General features: G+C 48.4%; 3 protein-coding genes across 14 annotated transcripts in view; 1 reads left to right on the forward strand and 2 right to left on the reverse strand.

Moving 5' to 3' along the window:
• Window positions 1–294: 294 nt before the first annotated feature.
• On the reverse strand, window positions 295–12,819 carry l3mbtl1b (L3MBTL histone methyl-lysine binding protein 1b). 9 transcript variants are annotated; one of them, XM_047050120.1, is made up of 22 exons: window positions 12,727–12,819; window positions 10,700–10,832; window positions 10,269–10,449; window positions 10,120–10,148; window positions 9,899–10,071; window positions 9,578–9,707; window positions 9,441–9,492; window positions 8,989–9,083; window positions 8,781–8,885; window positions 7,990–8,125; window positions 7,723–7,814; window positions 6,580–6,731; window positions 6,345–6,421; window positions 6,122–6,207; window positions 5,933–6,043; window positions 5,700–5,814; window positions 5,457–5,556; window positions 4,112–4,339; window positions 3,913–4,023; window positions 3,460–3,781; window positions 2,059–2,121; window positions 295–1,971 (listed from the first exon to the last, which is right to left on the reverse strand). In XM_047050120.1, the coding sequence occupies exons 2-22, from the start codon at window positions 10,808–10,810 to the stop codon at window positions 1,843–1,845; spliced, it is 2,598 nt and encodes an 865-aa protein (XP_046906076.1). In that variant the 5' UTR covers window positions 10,811–10,832; window positions 12,727–12,819; the 3' UTR covers window positions 295–1,842. The 9 variants fall into 9 exon arrangements, with proteins under 9 accessions (XP_046906076.1, XP_046906068.1, XP_046906077.1 ...); XM_047050112.1 differs by having other exon boundaries at window positions 295–1,748; window positions 1,821–1,971; window positions 9,899–10,148; XM_047050121.1 differs by having other exon boundaries at window positions 3,460–3,620; window positions 3,714–3,781; window positions 9,899–10,148; window positions 12,727–12,818.
• Window positions 12,730–15,440, forward strand: LOC124487794 (transmembrane protein 244-like). Of its 3 annotated transcripts, none has more exons than XM_047050127.1 (6): window positions 12,769–12,878; window positions 14,003–14,088; window positions 14,223–14,296; window positions 14,416–14,541; window positions 14,691–14,735; window positions 14,975–15,440. In XM_047050127.1, the coding sequence occupies exons 2-6, from the start codon at window positions 14,057–14,059 to the stop codon at window positions 15,067–15,069; spliced, it is 372 nt and encodes a 123-aa protein (XP_046906083.1). In that variant the 5' UTR covers window positions 12,769–12,878; window positions 14,003–14,056; the 3' UTR covers window positions 15,070–15,440. The 3 variants fall into 3 exon arrangements, with proteins under 3 accessions (XP_046906082.1, XP_046906083.1, XP_046906081.1); XM_047050125.1 differs by lacking the exon at window positions 12,769–12,878 and adding an exon at window positions 13,489–13,615; XM_047050126.1 differs by lacking the exon at window positions 14,003–14,088 and having other exon boundaries at window positions 12,730–12,878.
• An 82-nt stretch (window positions 15,441–15,522) lies between these two features.
• sgk2b (serum/glucocorticoid regulated kinase 2b) overlaps window positions 15,523–17,676 on the reverse strand; it is a 3,468-nt gene continuing 1,314 nt past the window's right edge. For both annotated transcript variants that reach the window (XM_047050123.1, XM_047050124.1), the window contains exons 6-12: window positions 17,640–17,676; window positions 17,306–17,437; window positions 17,092–17,204; window positions 16,727–16,946; window positions 16,446–16,601; window positions 16,279–16,368; window positions 15,523–16,152 (exon numbers count right to left, since the gene is read on the reverse strand). The exon at window positions 17,640–17,676 is cut by the window's right edge and continues 47 nt beyond it. In XM_047050123.1, the coding sequence (XP_046906079.1) occupies window positions 15,979–16,152; window positions 16,279–16,368; window positions 16,446–16,601; window positions 16,727–16,946; window positions 17,092–17,204; window positions 17,306–17,437; window positions 17,640–17,676 (922 nt within the window). In that variant the 3' untranslated portion in view covers window positions 15,523–15,978. The remainder of the gene's footprint in view (window positions 16,153–16,278; window positions 16,369–16,445; window positions 16,602–16,726; window positions 16,947–17,091; window positions 17,205–17,305; window positions 17,438–17,639) is intronic.

Consider the following 17,676-nt stretch of genomic DNA (forward strand, 5'->3'; position numbering starts at 1 on the left):
GAGAGAGGGCTGTTTAGGAGAGAGGGCTGTTTAGGAGAGAGGGCTGTGTAGGAGAGAGGGCTGTGTGGAGGTGAATACATCTGGCTGGCTGGAGGAACTTCACAGACCAACTTAGGTGTTAGGCGCACGCAGACTTCTAAATAAATGTGTGTTCTTTGTGTGAGGGCTTGCAAATGTAAGACTGAACACTAAAGATACGCAGAGGAACAACTAGTTGACCTGCCAGTGAGCTGTGACGCCATAACAGGCCGGTCCAGGGTCAGACGAGCAGACAGCGTCTGAGTCAGAAAGAGAATCTGTTGACCACACAGGCAGTGTGCATCCTTTATTCCATTCACTCAAATTCCATCTGACCATCAACTTCACAAAGAAAAAATGAATATCTGAATCCCTTAAAAACTACATACATATCTCCTTTTGAAGAAAAAAAGTAATATTATGTACATATTCTAACTCACCGAACTGAGATACATGTATTATATTACCCAGGCAAAAAATGCTTTATATTACACAGGCAAAAAATGCTTAACATTTTTACAAACTTTTTACATTGAGGTGCAAAGCATTTTTTTTTTATTCTGTAAACACTCCTTAGAGATGATCATTTATTATTTGCACCAACTGACTGGAGGTTGGGTTAGGGTTATTCACTAATGCAGGTTGTCAGTTCAAATGAAGCTTCGCGTCTGTGCCAGATTTACATCACCATAGAAACACCTAAAATAACTATAAACTATATTCATTAAAACAAGGAGTCATCTGCATATTCAAATTAATCAACATTCATTAACTGACATAAAATTCAAAGAAGCCATTTTTCTTTTCTTTAGCTGTCCCAAGCTGCCTGCTTGTCTTCTGGTTGATCACATAGCATTATCCTCTCAACATAAACAGCAGGAGAAACATGAAGGAGCAGTCACAAAATGACATCCTCATATATAAACACACCCGCACACACACACACACACGCCTGTATTGTCTACGATCCCTCCTCCCCCCTTCTGCTGTGTTGCTCACAGTTGCCCCCTGCTGTTTCACCAGCAGCTCTGCTGCCCCCTGCTGTTTCACCAGCAGCTCTGCTGCCCCCTGCTGTTTCACCAGCAGCTCTGCTGCCCCCTGCCGTTTCACCAGCAGCTCTGCTGCCCCCTGCTGTTTCACCAACAGCTTTGCTGTCCCCTGCTGTTTCACCAACAGCTCTGACCACAACGCTCTAGCTTTTTCTTGCAGCCATAAATAACAAATATTCAAGTAAAAGCAAAATATTATGAACATAACTTCTTCCATTTGTTCAGTGCTAGGCAACATTTCGTTTTAATAGAAAATTAGACCAAATTCATTATCACTATAACATTTATATGAAATCGAACCCAATGTTATTCAGCACTTAAAAGCCTCAAAAGGTGCCAGCAAGTAAATTCTTGATCATCCAGAAAACATTCAAATAAATTAAAGAGATCTTTGTTCCAGTACGTCCCTCCTGTAGAAGGTGTGTCTGTTAGAGGTCTTGTCTGGTCTCCATTCCTGTAATGCAAGGTCACCCAGCCACACAGTCTACTGGGTCGTTTTTTCCTTGACTGAGCGTCAGAAACCTCGGACATGAGGACCCTGGAGATGTCTCCCTGGTCTCTCCTCATGAGGACCCTGGAGATGTCTCCCTGGTCTCTCCTCATGAGGACCCTGGAGATGTTTCCCTGGTCTCTCCTCATGAGGACCCTGGAGATGTTTCCCTGGTCTCTCCTCATGAGGACCCTGGAGATGTCTCCCTGGTCTCTCCTCATGAGGACCCTGGAGATGTTTCCCTGGTCTCTCCTCATGAGGACCCTGGAGACGTCTCCCTGGTCTCTACTCCTCGTCAGCATTCTTCAGCATGAGGATGGAGTTGTAGATCTTCAAGGCGGGGCCTAGTTTGATTGACAGGATCTTAACGATGTCTGATTGGGTGAGCAGCAGGAACGCCTCCCCGTCTATCTGCTGCAAAGACACACGGACACGCCTTCAGTTCCTGCCACACCGCGGTCATGCCTGTGTGTGTGTGTGTGTGTGTGGCAGTAGACCCACCTCTGTTCTGAAGGTAGCAGCATGCTCCTTACAGCCTGGGAGCCCTCGGACAAAACTGGCCACCTGTCCCAACACACATCATCATATTACACCTGTCCCAACACACATCATCATATTACACCTGTCCCAACACACATCATCATATTACACCTGTCCCAACACACCATCATATTACACTTCTGATAACACTTGAATAAAAAAAGTTTTTCCCGTAACATGGAAGTAACTTTAGCAGGCTGTTGTCAGGGTGTGTGGTCAGGCTGTGTGGTCAGGGTGTGTGGTCAGGCTGTGTGGTCAGGCTGTGTGGTCAGGGTGTGTGGTCAGGGTGTGGTCAGACTGTGTGGTCAGGGTGTGTGGTCAGGCTGTGTGGTCAGGCTGTGTGGTCAGGGTGTGTGGTCAGGCTGTGTGGTCAGGCTGTGTGGTCAGGCTGTGTGGTCAGGGTGTGTGGTCAGGCTGTGTGGTCAGACTGTGTGGTCAGGGTGTGTGGTCAGGGTGTGTGGTCAGGGTGTGTGGTCAGGGTGTGTGGTCAGGCTGTGTGGTCAGACTGTGTGGTCAGGCTGTGTGGTCAGGCTGTGTGGTCAGGGTGTGTGGTCAGGCTGTGTGGTCAGGCTGTGTGGTCAGGCTGTGTGGTCAGACTGTGTGGTCAGACTGTGTGGTCAGGCTGTGTGGTCAGGGTGTGTGGTCAGGGTGTGTGGTCAGGGGGTGGTCAGGGTGTGTGGTCAGGGTGTGTGGTCAGGGTGTGTGGTCAGGGTGTGTGGTCAGTGTGTGGTCAGGCTGTGTGGTCAGGGTGTGGTCAGTGTGTGGTCAGGCTGTGTGGTCAGGGTGTGTGGTCAGGCTGTGTGGTCAGACTGTGTGGTCAGGGTGTGTGGTCAGGGTGTGTGGTCAGGCTGTGTGGTCAGGGTGTGTGGTCAGGCTGTGTGGTCAGGGTGTGTGGTCAGGGTGTGTGGTCAGGCTGTGTGGTCAGACTGTGTGGTCAGGGTGTGTGGTCAGGGTGTGGTCAGGGTGTGGTCAGGCTGTGTGGTCAGACTGTGTGGTCAGGGGGTGGTCAGGGTGTGTGGTCAGGGTGTGTGGTCAGGGGGTGGTCAGGGTGTGTGGTCAGGGTGTGTGGTCAGGGTGTGTGGTCAGGGTGTGTGGTCAGGGGGTGGTCAGACTGTGTGGTCAGGGTGTGTGGTCAGGGTGTGGTCAGACTGTGTGGTCAGGGGGTGGTCAGGGTGTGTGGTCAGGGTGTGTGGTCAGGGTGTGTGGTCAGGGGGTGGTCAGGGTGTGTGGTCAGGGTGTGTGGTCAGGGTGTGTGGTCAGGGGGTGGTCAGACTGTGTGGTCAGGGTGTGTGGTCAGGGTGTGGTCAGACTGTGTGGTCAGGCTGTGTGGTCAGGCTGTGTGGTCAGGGTGTGTGGTCAGACCTCCTCAGCGCTCCAGGCGGCAACTCTCTTGGCTGTGAGCCCCAGCACCTCAGGGAGCAGCTGGCAGTGTTTGTCCCAGCACAGCAGCACCCTGTGGGGGGGGGAGGAGACGCCTGGGGAGAACACAGACTCATGGAGGGCCTGCTGGAGAGACTGGGACCCTGGAGAGGAGAGAGAGTGAGACGGAAAGAGAGTGGCAGAGTGTGCAGAAACACTGATCTCACAACATGCCAACAAGGAAAGGAGACAGCTACCTTTGCCTTCTCCTCCTCCCTCCTGCTTCACCAAGTGCAGCTTCAGGTATTTAGGGACTAGAGCTGACCTGTTGGGGAACCGACAAAAGAACACAGTATGCAAAATCACACCAAGAAATCCAGTTCAGATGCTGATATGAAAAAGCTTCCTGTCTTTCAAACTGAGAGCTGTGTGAGGCAGCTGAAGACTGGCTTGTACCTCTTAGGTCGAGGGCCGTTATGGCCGCTCTCACTGGCTGCCCCCGGTGCTGCCCCCGGTGGCTCCGGCTGGCTGCTGCGCACAGAACGCTCCCCCTCCACGGGAAGTCTCCTAGCAACACACACACACGTCTGCATGAAAACCAGCTACAGACACGAGAAGTTCTGGTGTTCATGGCATCGAGGCAAACTAGAACCACCTGTTCTGAGGAGAGTCCTCTGCAACGTCTGGCAGCTCTGGTGTGGCGGGCGTGTGTGTCGGTGTGGTGGGCGTGTGTGTCGGCGTGGTGGGCGTGTCCGTCTGGAGGTCTGGCCGTCTAACGCGGTGATGAGGCCCGTTGAGGGCGGTGGGTCGTTCTCCACTGAGACGGTCAGGAACCAGCCCCTCCTTGTTCAGGTTCATCTCTGAGTAGGGGCAGCTCACCTGCCTGGAGATACAACACTCTCAGACTGGGCCTCAAGTCAAACTGACACTCACAATGAGTGTAGTGATTCACAGCGTGTAGTGTGTTACTGATGTGTAATGTGATCAATAGCGTGTAGAGTGTTACTGACGTGTAGTGATTCCTAGCGTGTAGTGTGTTACTGATGTGTAGTGTGATCAATAGCGTGTAGAGTGTTACTGACGTGTAGTGTGATTCATAGCGTGTAGTGTGTTACTGATGTGTAGTGTGATCCATAGCGTGTAGTGTTACTGATGTGTAGCATGTTACTGACGTGTAGCATCTTACTGACATGTAGCATGTTAATGAAGTGTAGTGTGATCCATAGCATGTAGCGTGTTACTGATGTGTAGCATGTTACTGAAGTGTAGTGTGATCCATAGCATGTAGCCTGTTACTGACATGTAGCATGTTACTGATGTGTAGTGTGATCCATAGCATGTAGCGTGTTACTGACATGTAATGTGTTACTGACGTGTAGTGTGATCCATAGCGTGTAGCGTCTTACTGATGTGTAGTTTAATCCATAGCGTGTAGCGTGTTACTGACGTGTAGTGTGATCCATAGCGTGTAGCGTGTTACTGATGTGTAGTGTGATCAATAGCGTGTAGAGTGTTACTGATGTGTAGCATGTTACTGAAGTGTAGTGTGATCCATAGCATGTAGCGTGTTACTGACATGTAGCATGTTACCGATGTGTAGTGTGATCCATAGCATGTAGCGTGTTACTGACGTGTAGTTTGATCCATAGCGTGTAGAGTGTTACTGACGTGTAGTGTGATCCATAGCGTGTAGTGTGTTACTGATGTGTAGTTTAATCCATAGCGTGTAGCGTGTTACTGACGTGTAGTGTGATCCATAGCGTGTAGCGTGTTACTGATGTGTAGTGTGATCAATAGCGTGTAGAGTGTTACTGATGTGTAGCATGTTACTGAAGTGTAGTGTGATCCATAGCATGTAGCGTGTTACTGACATGTAGCATGTTACCGATGTGTAGTGTGATCCATAGCATGTAGCGTGTTACTGACGTGTAGTTTGATCCATAGCGTGTAGAGTGTTACTGACGTGTAGTGTGATCCATAGCGTGTAGTGTGTTACTGACGTGTAATGTGTTCCGTAGCGCGGCCCCCGGATGTGTCCAACCCCATTGCATCCTGGGGTAGGACAGCCCTGGCCTGGGAGGAGCACCACGTCTGTGGAGCCTGCAACACACCACGGAGAGTCATTACACACACACCTACCTCGCTACACACACACACACACACACACTTCACTACATACACACCTCATGACACACACACACCTCACTACACACACCTCAGACATCAGAGGGTGTGTGTCTCACCATTGGGGTGTTGCAGGGGGTGCCCTGTCTTCTGACACCAGCCCACAGGATGCAAGTCAGGGCTGTCGGCCTCCACACAGTAGTCATACTCCCTACTCCAGCCATCAAAATGGATCTGTGTGTGTGTGTGTGGGTGAGAATAGGAGCAAGGGAGACAACAGTAAACTGCTGAGACCAAGGTTCATAATGCAACTCCCCAACATGTCTCCCTCCTTCCCTCCCTCACACTGTACCTTCAGTCGGTGGTCCTCCACCTCGGCGATGGTTGCTACACGGATGAGCATGGGATTCCTCTTATCCACGGCCTCCAGCCTCATCCCAACCTGGAACCCGTGAGGTGGCCTCTAAGTCACACACACACACCCCATCACCACCCGCACAACAAGAGGGAGGTGTGGTATGTGTGCCAGAGGGAATGTCACCTGTTTGAAAGCACGTGCAGGGGCAGCTTGAGTGCCAGTCTCCTCCAGGTATCTCTCCCAGGAGAAGCTCTTGGGCTGTTTGTACTCTGAGGAGAGACATTCAGTCAACCAGTCAAGAAAAACACACCTCAGCCAAACACGTCTCAGCCAACAGAACTAACTGAGCCTAACTGACTGCTACAGTAACTGCTGCATGGTTTGTAGGTTTGATTGTGGGTGTTACCAGCTGGTGTGGTGAGGGTTAGCTCCGCCTCCTCACAGTAGCCCACAGGGTGGATGTAAGGACTGCTGGGTTCACACCTGGACACAAACACACACAGGCAGGGCACACACTGAGGCAGGGCACACACTGAGGCAGGGCAGAGTGAACACACTGAGGCAAGACAGAGGAATCCCATGTCTACGCGCTCGCTCACACACACACACACGCACACACACTTCAGTTGTCTGTGTCTCACCAGTAGTCGTAGGTGTCATCCCAGTTATCAAAGTGAATGAGTAGTCTGTTGTCTACGACAGCAGAGATGGTCGCTACGCAGATCAGAGACGGGTTCTTCCTGTCCACCGCCTCCAGCTTCATCCCCGCACGGAAACCAGAGGGAGTCACCGACTACACACACACACGCACGCCAAGTTTATTATAGTTTAGCATTTTTATTTAGGTTTCGTTTCATTTGACTTTTTGTTTTCAAATTCTGTTTAGTTTTAATTAGTTTTTAAAGCAGGTTTTCTAGTTTAGTTTCTATTTTTTGAAAATGCTTAGCTTTAGTTTAGTTTTTATTAGTTTTAGTGTTAGTTTTAGTCTTTTGTATTAACATATTAACCAACGCTTCCTCCCGTTTGTGGTGTTCCTGCGTATTTACTAACCAGCAGCTATCAGTTCGCTGGTGAAAGCACTGCTGTAGTGTTCTCTGTCCTACGGTTGGCCGGTGAAAGCACTGCTGTAGTGTTCTCTGTCCTACGGTTGGCCGGTGAAAGCACTGCTGTAGTGTTCTCTGTCCTACGGTTGTGTCCGTCATGCTGCCTAGCCCTGTACCGGGGTTAGCTTCTGTTTCAGGGGAGGGGGCTTGGTGTTGTCCTTTACCTTATTAAGGTAAGCTAGGTTAGCTTCCTTAATAAGGAAATAAGAATTTGAAATGTACTTTCGAATTCGTGGGACTTGTGTCTTTGGATCCCACCATGATGCCAGGCGAGGAGCATGCTGTGGTCAATAAGACATGTCAGAACTTCTGGGTTCCCAGTCGGAAATGTAAACTTATTTGCTCAATGAAAGACATTGACAAAGACAAAAACTAAGGACTATTTACTCTATAATTGTATGTTATTTAAGTTAGTTTTGCAACCAGACAATACGGTTTTAGTTAGTTATCGTTTTTTTGTAATGCCTAGTTTGTATTTTGATTTCAGTTAACGACCATGTTTTTACCACCCAGTGTTCGTTATTTCGTTAGTTTTCGATTATACGATTATAACCTTGGCACACACACAAACATTAGTGGTATATAGATGCCGTGTCAATGCCGGACACACACAAACAAACACGCGTGGCAGACACCCATCCACTAACACACGCCTGGCAAACACACGCGTGGCAGACGTACAGTGTTGAGGCTCTTGAAGAGGTGTTTGGGGGCCAGTTGGCCCCTGCAGTTCTTTACATACATGCTCCAGTTAAATTCTCCATCCTTACAACCTAGAACACAGAAACACACACAACTAGTGGTTTATGGCCAGTACAGGTATGTGTGTATATGGCAATCTACGTGTGTGTCTGAGAGAGAGAGAGAGAGAGAGAGAGAGAGAGAGAGAGAGAGAGAGAGAGAGAGAGAGAGAGAGAGAGAGAGAGAGAGAGAGAGAGAAATTAAGACCTTTTGGCAGCAGCAGTTTGTGTCCCATTTTTTCACACCAGCCAGCAGGCTTCACGTCCCACGAGTCAGCATTTACCCAGAAGTCATAGCACTCAGGGTACCCATCAAAGTGGAGCCTGATCCGGTACCCCTGGATCTGAGGAACAGAGGGTAAGACAGGGGGTGAGACAGAGGGATGAGGGTGACACAGAGGGATGAGGGTGAGACAGAGGGTGAGACAGGGGGTGAGACAGAGAGGGATGAGGGTGACACAGAGGGATGAGGGTGAGACAGAGGGTAAGACGGGGTGAGACAGAGAGGGATGAGGGTGACACAGAGGGATGAGGGTGAGACAGAGGGTGAGACAGGGGGTGAGACAGAGAGAGATGAGGGTGACACAGAGGGATGAGGGTGAGACAGAGATGAGGGTGAGACAGAGGGATGAGGGTGAGACAGGAGATGAGGGTGAGACAGAGGGATGAGGGTGAGACAGGAGATGAGGGTGAGACAGAGGGATGAGGGTGAGACAGGAGATGAGGGTGAGACAAAAGATAAGGGTGAGACAGAGGGATGAGGTGAGACAGAGAGATGAGGGTGAGACAGAGACATGAGGGTGAGACAGAGTTGAGGGTGAGACAGAGAGATGAGGGTGAGACAGAGGGATGTACAGAGGGATGAGGGTGAGACAGAGGGATGAGGGTGAGACAGAGGGATGTACAAAGGGATGAGGGTGAGACAGAAATACGAGGGTGAGACAAAGGGAGGGCTACACGCTCTGGTAGGAAGAAGACCTGAGGAAGGTGCCTTCTCACCTCAGCGACTGTAAGAACACAGAAGAGAGCGGGGTGGCAGGGGTCCAGCCCTTCCAGTTTCATCCCCACCTTGAAGACATTCCTGCTCTGAGGGACTGACTGGTGCTGGAAAACAAGGGCATAAATTTGCTGCTGTTTGTGGCAGCGCCTACAGCTGGCATGCCGTGAGTGAAGAGGGGAGAGGATGTGTGTGTGCAGTCCTCCTCACCTCCTTGAACAGCTTGACCGGGGCAGCTACAGCCCTCTCCTCTTCCAGGTAGGCTGGCCAGCTCCACGCTCGCTTCTTATTGGACGGGGCAGTCACTAGGGGAGGGACCAGCAGGTAAAGGAACCTGGTTAGAACCAGTCCAAACAACAGCATGTGCAAACTAACCCCTGACAACAGTGAAACCTACATCTATCTTATCCACCCCCTCCATCCATCCACTCCATCCATCCATCCATCCACCCCCTCCATCCATCCATCCATCCACCCCCTCCATCCATCCATCCACCCCCTCAATCCCTTCATCTATTCATTCCCTCCTTCTTTCCATCTTTCTCCTCCATTGATCCTTCCCCTTCCTTTCTATATCTAGGCGTCCCTCCCTCCCTCTCTCCACAGAGCGTAGGTATCTAGGTGTCCCTCTCTCTCCACAGAGCGCAGGTATGTGGACGTACCCAGCCTGGCCAGTTTAGCAGCTCTCCGGCCTTTGCTGCCCTTGCTCTTCTCCTCAAAGACAGAGAGAAGCAGACAGGGAAGTGTTAGAGCTCACTGGTTGATTCAGCAGAATAATTCAGACGTGTCTCTTCCTCACCTCTTCCTCTTCCTGGTTGTCCTCCTCCTCGTCACCAGAGTCCATGTAGATCTTCCTCTTCTTGCGAACTCGTTTCCCCAGCCGCTCGCCCTCCGCACCATCTCTCTCCCTGGGCTCGCCAGGGGAGGACCTGGAGACACAGCAGAGAGGCTACAGCACGCCACACTCACACTTGGGGCCCTACGAGGGTGAATTAAGACAAGCTAAGTGAAGGGCCCTATATGTGTGTGTGAGTGATAAAAAGAGGGAGAGAGAGACAGAAAGAAAGAAAAGAAACAAAGAAAGGATAGAAACAAATGACCAAAGACAGAAACCCCTCACCTTCCGCTCGAGGGCTGAGCACAAACACAGCTGCAGAATCTGCCCTGAGCACCTGAGCCCACACATGAGATACAGCGAGCCAGCTGCACCTTGCGGCCCACCTCCGTGCTGGGGCCCACCTCCGCGCTGGGGCCCACCTCCGCGCTGGGGCCCACCTCCATGCTGGGGCCCACCTCCATGCTGGGGCCCTCCATGCTGGGGCCCTCCATGGTGGGGCCCTCCTCTAAAGACACGAGCACTGGGCCTAAAGCTGGAGCCACACAGCAGAAAACAAAAGAAATGTTCAGAGAGTTGCTCTCTGTGTGAAATAGACAGAATGAATATATATGACTGTGACATAACCATGTATAGAACTGTTAAGTTGTTTTACCCTCAAATGCAGGGGTGTGGAGCTGATTGGCTGGGGATCTGGCAGTGCCAGGCTCTGATTGGGCCTTTGGAGGAGGGGTGGGACTGTGTGCGGGGGCGGTCTCTGCCTTAGTCTCCGCCTCCGTTTCTTTGACCTCTGCTTCGGTAACTATCTCCAAGGTTCCAAATTCTGTCATGCGAAACTGAGACATAGCCCTGGTTAATCTCACACACAGCAGTGTTTCCTCAATGTTGATTTTTGGCTAAATTTCTGCCGCCACGGTATCAGAAATAGGGCTGTACAAACTTTTACGCCGTCTATCAGCAGTGATTAGAGTGCATGGTGGGGGGGGGGGGGTTAGTTCCTCTAGGAAACACTGCACAGAGACACACACACAGAGACACACACACAGAGACACACACACAGAGACACACACCACGCACACGCAGTACCTTGATGTCGCTCCCAGGCAAGGTGGCGATGCCGTCTTGCCAGTCCAGGGCACTCATCATATCAAAGTCTGCCCCCGCGACAGGAGCATCACTGGGCAGGGTGTCTGTCATCTCTCCCTGCTCCACTCCCCACCTGGAACCAGAACATCACACACCTCAGCTACCACACCATCACACACCATCACACACCATCACACACCATCACACACCTGAGCTACGACACCATCACACACCTGAGCTACGACACCATCACACACCATCACACACCTCAGCTACGACACCATCACACACCTCAGCTACGACACCATCACACACCTCAGCTACGACACCATCACACACCTCAGCTACGACACCATCACACACCTCAGCTACCACACCATCACACACCTGAGCTGAGCAAGTGTGTCCCACATGTTACTTGTGACAACACAAACAAGTCGAGACACTGCAGAGGGGAGCACCAGTGAGTGTGTGACTGCTAAAGCCAAGAATGCTGTGACAAGGCTGAGGCATCTCCTTGACATCCAGATGTTGTAGGACAACAGCACAGTCCACTGGTGTGAAGGGGCCTTTCTTTCACCATTTAGATTAGCTGGATGGTTTCATAAAGCAGCTCTGGCACTGCAGGCCTCAGCCATAACCCTGAACAATGAAAAGCGCTGATTTAAATAATCGCAAGAAGGATCATCACTAAATTCGTATAACTAACACAGTACCTACATTTTAGAACCGACAGCTACCTGCCCAATTCTACCAGCGCGTGTTAAGTGAAGTCCAACAGCCGCATCACCGCTAGAGGGAGACTGTGGGTTGACTATTGCAAAATACACCATGCACTTCCAATTCCAGACAAAACAATCAATATTTTAGTTTTACAGGTGTAATGACACAAACATATAAGTACAAACGTATACATAACCAGTCACCCAATTATATACTGTTGTGAAACAACAGCAAGGGTGTTTCAAATACAAGTTAAAGTAACAAGTTCGTCTTTTCCTTGTTTTAACGATATCTCAAAAAATAGATTGTTTGCACCAACACGGACTGCTTATATTCAATATAATATCTCTGTTTAAATGAAAAACCTATGTTCTTTACTAAATGATCGTCGTTAAAGACATTTTGATCAAAATAATATCACGATATAACGTTTTTGTCTCGACGCGTGTTCATCTCTCTTTTTCGAAAAAATGACGGTTGAAGTGACTGTTGTATACCCTAACAAAGTCAACTACAGTATGACCTGTTTGACAGCTGTTGATTTACGTTTCCAAGTTAAAACCTCGAATTTATTCTGACCATAAATAAAGTGCATGTAAGAGCGCCCATGATTAGCATTCGTCTTATACAAAATGGCGGAGCATTGAAAGAGGCCACCAACACGTTTAAACTATATAAATTACTGAAGTTATCGGTTTTAACAAGTGATGCAGAGCCACGGCCTGTCTAATGAAGTCAATTGTATACCTTGTGGTTTACAGATTTGGTGTTTTCCCTCACCATAGTCATTTTCTTTACTTTCCCCTTGTCACGGAATGTCAGCCCAGCTTACTAGCTCCTAGCTAGATGTCAGAAAGCTACATCCAGACAGTCCAGTCAATAGCAACGCTAGCTAGCCAGCTAACCGCTCTCTGGCTAGCTCACAGTTCTATTCGTACTAGTGGTAGCTAGCTATTGCGATAGCATTGTGGCTTGATGTGCCGAGTTAAGGACAATCTTTAATAAATAAGTTTCCCGGTATTTAACGGGGGAAAAATTCATCTCAACAGACTTCAAATTAGTTTGCATAAAATAGTCAATACTCACCAATACAATGTGTTATTTGTTACACGTTAAATGAGAGATTTGCTTGCTTTATTTCTTCAATAGAAACTTGATTCACCAATTTATCTATACCGTTCCAAATCACAGTTAGTCTAAATAAAATCCTCCCTTTCAAACGAAGACTGCTATATCAGTTTTACTGTTGTTTCTATTGAGTAATAAAAGTGTGCGACGTTATTGCTGTAAATAATGGTACTCACCTCGTTCTGTTTTAACTCTTATTTGGAGCTGGTCGGTGTTGTGAAGCGCATGCGTGCAGTATGCGCCGTCTGCCAACTTTGGACCTCGGAACTCCGGAAAACTTCAGCAACTACTGGAACATGCACCTCACGATGAAGGTTGAAAATAACTGGTAATCATGTATTGTACTCGCCAATGTCTCTGCAGTTCTTTTAAACTAGCCTACCAAATCCCCAGAAACTGTCAGGGAGCGGACTTCCAGCGGGATCTCTCCTCGCGCGCTATTTCCATTGTGGTCAAATTATAGGCGGTCGCATGATGGCATTTTGTACTCTATATGCTCTTCCCATGAACTTCTGATGCTATGAGCACTGTATTGTTGGTTAAAAATGCCACATTAAGAATGATCTAGGCGAGACAGAAGGCCAGATAAAATCACCGCGCGGCACGTAGCCTGCCTAAATCCAAGACGGTAAAACGTGACCTTGATAACTGTTAATGTAGCGTTACATTGTGAATTGATCGCTGTTCAGTCGCTGGTCCGTATCTAGACATGGTGTTGTTTTAGCCAACAGAATGAAAATCGTTGCTTGTTTACCCATAGCCTATCACAGACACTGTTTGCGTCAAGCCCCAGCAGCCGTCTCTTTGAAAATAGAAACAAATGTATTTAGACATAGGCCTACCTTTCAGAAACACATTTACAATCAAGTTATACTGTATCAATACTATGTGAAGGATGTCGCCTTTAAATAATCCACCTGGGATTCCTAACATTAACGCTAGACGGCGGTATAAACTCGGCTGATCGATAGAAATTGCTCGTCCAGACCAGTCTACATTAATTGCAACAAAACATCAGATGCAAACCATGACATGGCATTCAAAGTCAAAGTGGCCGATACAAGGGTAAGATTGTGTAAAGGAGATTAGTTTAAGAAAAGCAGCTTTATGAGCTCGCGAGATTATGATTGTAGGCGCAATGTTATGGATGACAAACTCGATGGCTCCAACGCGAAATCGTTCTCAAAAGACGTCGCGATTGGGAGGAGGAAAGGGGGGAAATGCTTGTCTGTGGTTACGTATTGTTACTACTGCTATTGTGTTCATGGCCATATCAAATTGTATGCAACAGATGAAACTTGGCTGCGGCATTATAAAAAAAACACTTCTTCACGTCGAGCGCAGGCCAGAACATGTATGCTCGTTAAGTAACTCATAATAATGCCTATAGGGCCCATATATTTATTTAGGTGGTGTTGTTAAAATGTTTCCTGCATCTCTTCCTCTCTTCAGACTGTGCTCGTGCACCTTCTTCTCTGCGTGCTCATTTTCTACTCTCTCTATTATATGATCGCGAGCGTGTGCTTCGGTGCTTTCAGGTGAGCCTGCCAGGCGCGTGCACTTGATCTTGCTTACTTGGAGACGGTAGGTTACACCTCCCGCATTTGTGTGACTCGGTAATTTCTCTGTAAATAATAGACTGATTATATTTTGAATCTACTTGTATTTGAAGGTTGGATCATTTTGATGGATTGATTCCGTTTGATTTCAAGACAGAGCCCACAGACTCCAACTCCAAATATTTGGGTATGCAGTGAGCACACACACACATACTGTAATAACCATGCTAAAACAAAATAATATACAAAAGCTATGGCCCACACCTTTTACTGTTGTGTGTGTGTGTGTGTGTGTGTGTATCCCAGTGAACCTGCTGTCAATGGAACTCACATACTTCTGTAGTGGTTTGCTGTTTGCTGCTGTGGTGAGGAGATGGGTCTGGGACTATGCCCTCACTGTCACCCTACTGCACATATTACTCACCAGCTTGGGTAAGACACACTCAAACATTCATGACATACACACGCATTCATGGCATACAAACATACACACATTCATGGCATGCACATACATACACACACACATTCTCTCTAACTCAAATGCTGTCTCATAAAGACTCATAACATGTACTCTGTTGCAGTGATGCTGGAGTTTCCCTTGGTGTGGCAGTGGTGGTTGGCCTTAGGTAAGCCATGGACCAATTTCTCTCAGTTTAAAATAAAACATTGAAATTGTGTATAAGGATAAGAATGTGAGGCTTTTTATTTAACATGTAAACTCACTTGTGTCTTTCTTTGAAACAAAAATGCTTGTTAAAAAAATAAAAGAATGTGAGGCTTTAAATATTCCTATGTAAAAAATGTGTTTACATACAGACACTAATGACTCGGTATACAGTACAGTGTGTTTCTGTTTTAATTAAAGGTAGCAGCTTGTTTCTGATGATCTGCAACGGACAGCTCATCGCTTACTTCGCCTGCCAGGGTGACCAGAGTTACCCCACCTTAAACAGCTACTGAGACCAACACACACACACACACACTACACTCACACACACCTACACACATGTTGTTCACATGAATAGGGTTGATATGTATGGATAAATCACAGGAATATGCTCTTGGTGCCTTTTGTCATGTGTTTGTCCGTGTGTCCTGTATGTAATGTGTGTGTAATGTATGTGTAATGTGTGTGTAATGTATGTGTAATGTGTGTGTAATGTGTGTTTAATGTGTGTGTAATGTGTGTGTAATGTACAGTCCTTTTATACTAGGAATTTGACACGCATTCTCTGAATGATTTATATCGGATGCGAGTGAATAAGAAAGAATGTCAAACTTTTTTATGAAGAGTTTATAATGTACATACATTAAATTGCTATGCTAGCCTTGATGACTCTCATATGTCTTTTGAGACACAGTCATTATGGGATGTAGACACAGTCATTATGGGATGTAGACTCCTGAACTTATTACCAACATTCTCACACCCCCCCAAGTGTCAGTCTGGCCTCATTGAACACATTACACTGTGTATCAAAAGACCCTTTTATTCAATACATCTGACTTCATTGATCCCAAATGAAATTGAAGTCAAACCAGATATTACACTGGTGAGAACAGATACACATACAGTACAATTGATCATCGCCATTGTGTTCATCTAACACAATGGAAATCCAGGAATCCCAGCACACCTGAATGAGGTTTGTCGTGTGTGTGGTCCCAGCCAGCCCTGGGTGGGGTGACCATGTGTCCCCTGCTCCACTCTGGGCTCTGGAGTGGGGAGCACTGTCCTGTCCCTGTCCATCAGTCAGCCTGGTGCTCGGTCACACGTTGGACAGACCAAAGGACCCCCTGCCTCCAAGGGCCCCGTGCGGCTCTGTTCTTCCAGACTCTAGCAGTCTTGGTGGAGAGGTGCCAGCAGAGTTATGGGACGTTATGGGAGTCAGAGGCCTTGAACTCTGGATGGGGCGTGTAGGAGAACCCTGAGAAGGCCTCGTTAGTGACGCCCTTCTGGCACCTGTCAACGAGGCCCAGGGACGCTGGGACAGGCATGACTGTGAACTGGCGGTCAAAGTACTGCACATCACATGGACCCGTCTGGGAGGGAGAGACAGAGAGAAAGGAGAAATATGGAGTGACAGAGTTACAGTATATGTTTGTCTGGAACCTTAATCTCCATGCCTGCAGGGTAAGATGGAGCCGTGTGTTTAAGATCATGCTCACCACTTTAGGGATGAAAGGGGGTCTGATCTTCCTGGCCACGAGGTCTTTCCAGTTGATGGACTTGAAGAAAGGCTGGCTCTGCAGCTCTTCCTACAGATACAAACATCTGTCACATGTCTGAAACTCATTTGACTATCAGTGTGAGTGTGTGTCTATGGAAAACTTACTAGATCATTGCTCCCCCCCAGGCGTTTGGTGCAGTCCCTTTCCAGTAGTCCCTGTAACAGGGAATGGGCAGACTGGGACACGCCACTTTTGAGCCGTAGGGGTGCATGAAGGATGTTTCTAAACATCACAGCCTTACTGTGGCTGTAGAATGGGGGCTGAAATAAAGCAACGGACACAAGAGTGATTAGAATCCACAACATCTTCTAAAACCCCAAATCTCTCAACCTAACGGTCTGTACTGATGCACCAGGGATGACTCCCTCTGTACACACACACTCACCAAGCCGTAGAGCATCTCGTACAGCACACAGCCCAGCCCCCACCAGTCCACCGCCCTGCTGTAGGCGTGGCCCAGCAGCACCTCTGGGGCCAGGTACTCTGGGGTGCCACAGAAGGTCTGCATAGTCCCGCCCATAGCCACGCCCTCCTTGCACAGCCCAAAATCAGTCAGGACCACATGACCTGCAGCGTCCAACAGGATGTTCTCTGGCTTCAGGTCTCTGAGAGAGGAGGAGGGAGAGAAGGAAGGGAGGAAGTGAAGGGAGAAAAAGCGAGTTAGTGGCTAGGTGTCATTTGAATGTGTGTGTGTTTGTCTGGGTGTGTTTGTGCAAGACTATGTGTGTGTGTGCCTGTATCTGTGCATACCTGTAGACTATGTTAAGGGAGTGCAGGTAGCCCAGGGCAGAAGCCATTTCTGCAGAGTAGAAAGTTGCTCTGGCTTCTGTGAAGGCCCCTTCTCTCTGGAGATGGTAGAACAGCTGCAGGGACACACCGATCCCACACTTACACCACGACACACACACCTCATACGCTGTTTCTGAATGGCTTTACCATCACAACTAGTTCACACCACACCCACCTCTCCTCCATTGACAAAGTCCAGGACAAAGTAGAGGGTGTTTGAGGTCTGGAAGGAGAAGTGGAGACCCACCAGGAAAGGGTGCTGGAGACCCTTCAGGAGAACACTCCTCTCCACCATCACATGCCTCTGCTGCAGAGACACAGAGAGAGAGAGGAAGAGTTATATAGAGAGGGGAGAAAGAGAGAGGGGAGAGGGGGGGATGCAGAGAAAGTGTGAGAGACAAAGAGAGAGACACAGACAGAGAGAGAGATATACGCAGAGAGAGAGAGAGAGGGGTCAGATAGATGTGTGGTTGGGTGTTGGACTACTAGACTGATAGATTGATTCTCACCTCTCTCTTCCTGAGAATTGCCTGTTTCTGAAGAACT

Source organism: Hypomesus transpacificus, unplaced genomic scaffold (genome assembly GCF_021917145.1).
Source record: "Hypomesus transpacificus isolate Combined female unplaced genomic scaffold, fHypTra1 scaffold_101, whole genome shotgun sequence".
In the NCBI taxonomy this organism is placed as follows: Eukaryota; Metazoa; Chordata; class Actinopteri; order Osmeriformes; family Osmeridae; genus Hypomesus; species Hypomesus transpacificus.

What these genes read in the sequence shown, in the direction of transcription:
- l3mbtl1b (XM_047050112.1), bottom strand. Translation starts at nt 10,810, where the DNA reads ATGACAGACACCCTGCCCAGTGATGCTCCTGTCGCGGGGGCAGACTTT. An exon ending in GCTCAGCCCTCGAGCGGAAG is followed by an intron (nt 9,708 to 9,898) that starts GTGAGGGGTTTC and finishes CTGTGTCTCCAG; the next exon opens with GTCCTCCCCTGGCGAGCCCA. An exon ending in CCCCCTGCAACACCCCAATG is followed by an intron (nt 5,557 to 5,699) that starts GTGAGACACACA and finishes GGTGTGTTGCAG; the next exon opens with GCTCCACAGACGTGGTGCTC.
- LOC124487794 (XM_047050125.1), top strand. Translation starts at nt 13,583, where the DNA reads ATGGCATTCAAAGTCAAAGTGGCCGATACAAGG. An exon ending in GTGTGCTTCGGTGCTTTCAG is followed by an intron (nt 14,089 to 14,222) that starts GTGAGCCTGCCA and finishes TTGTATTTGAAG; the next exon opens with GTTGGATCATTTTGATGGAT. An exon ending in CTCCAACTCCAAATATTTGG is followed by an intron (nt 14,297 to 14,415) that starts GTATGCAGTGAG and finishes TGTGTATCCCAG; the next exon opens with TGAACCTGCTGTCAATGGAA.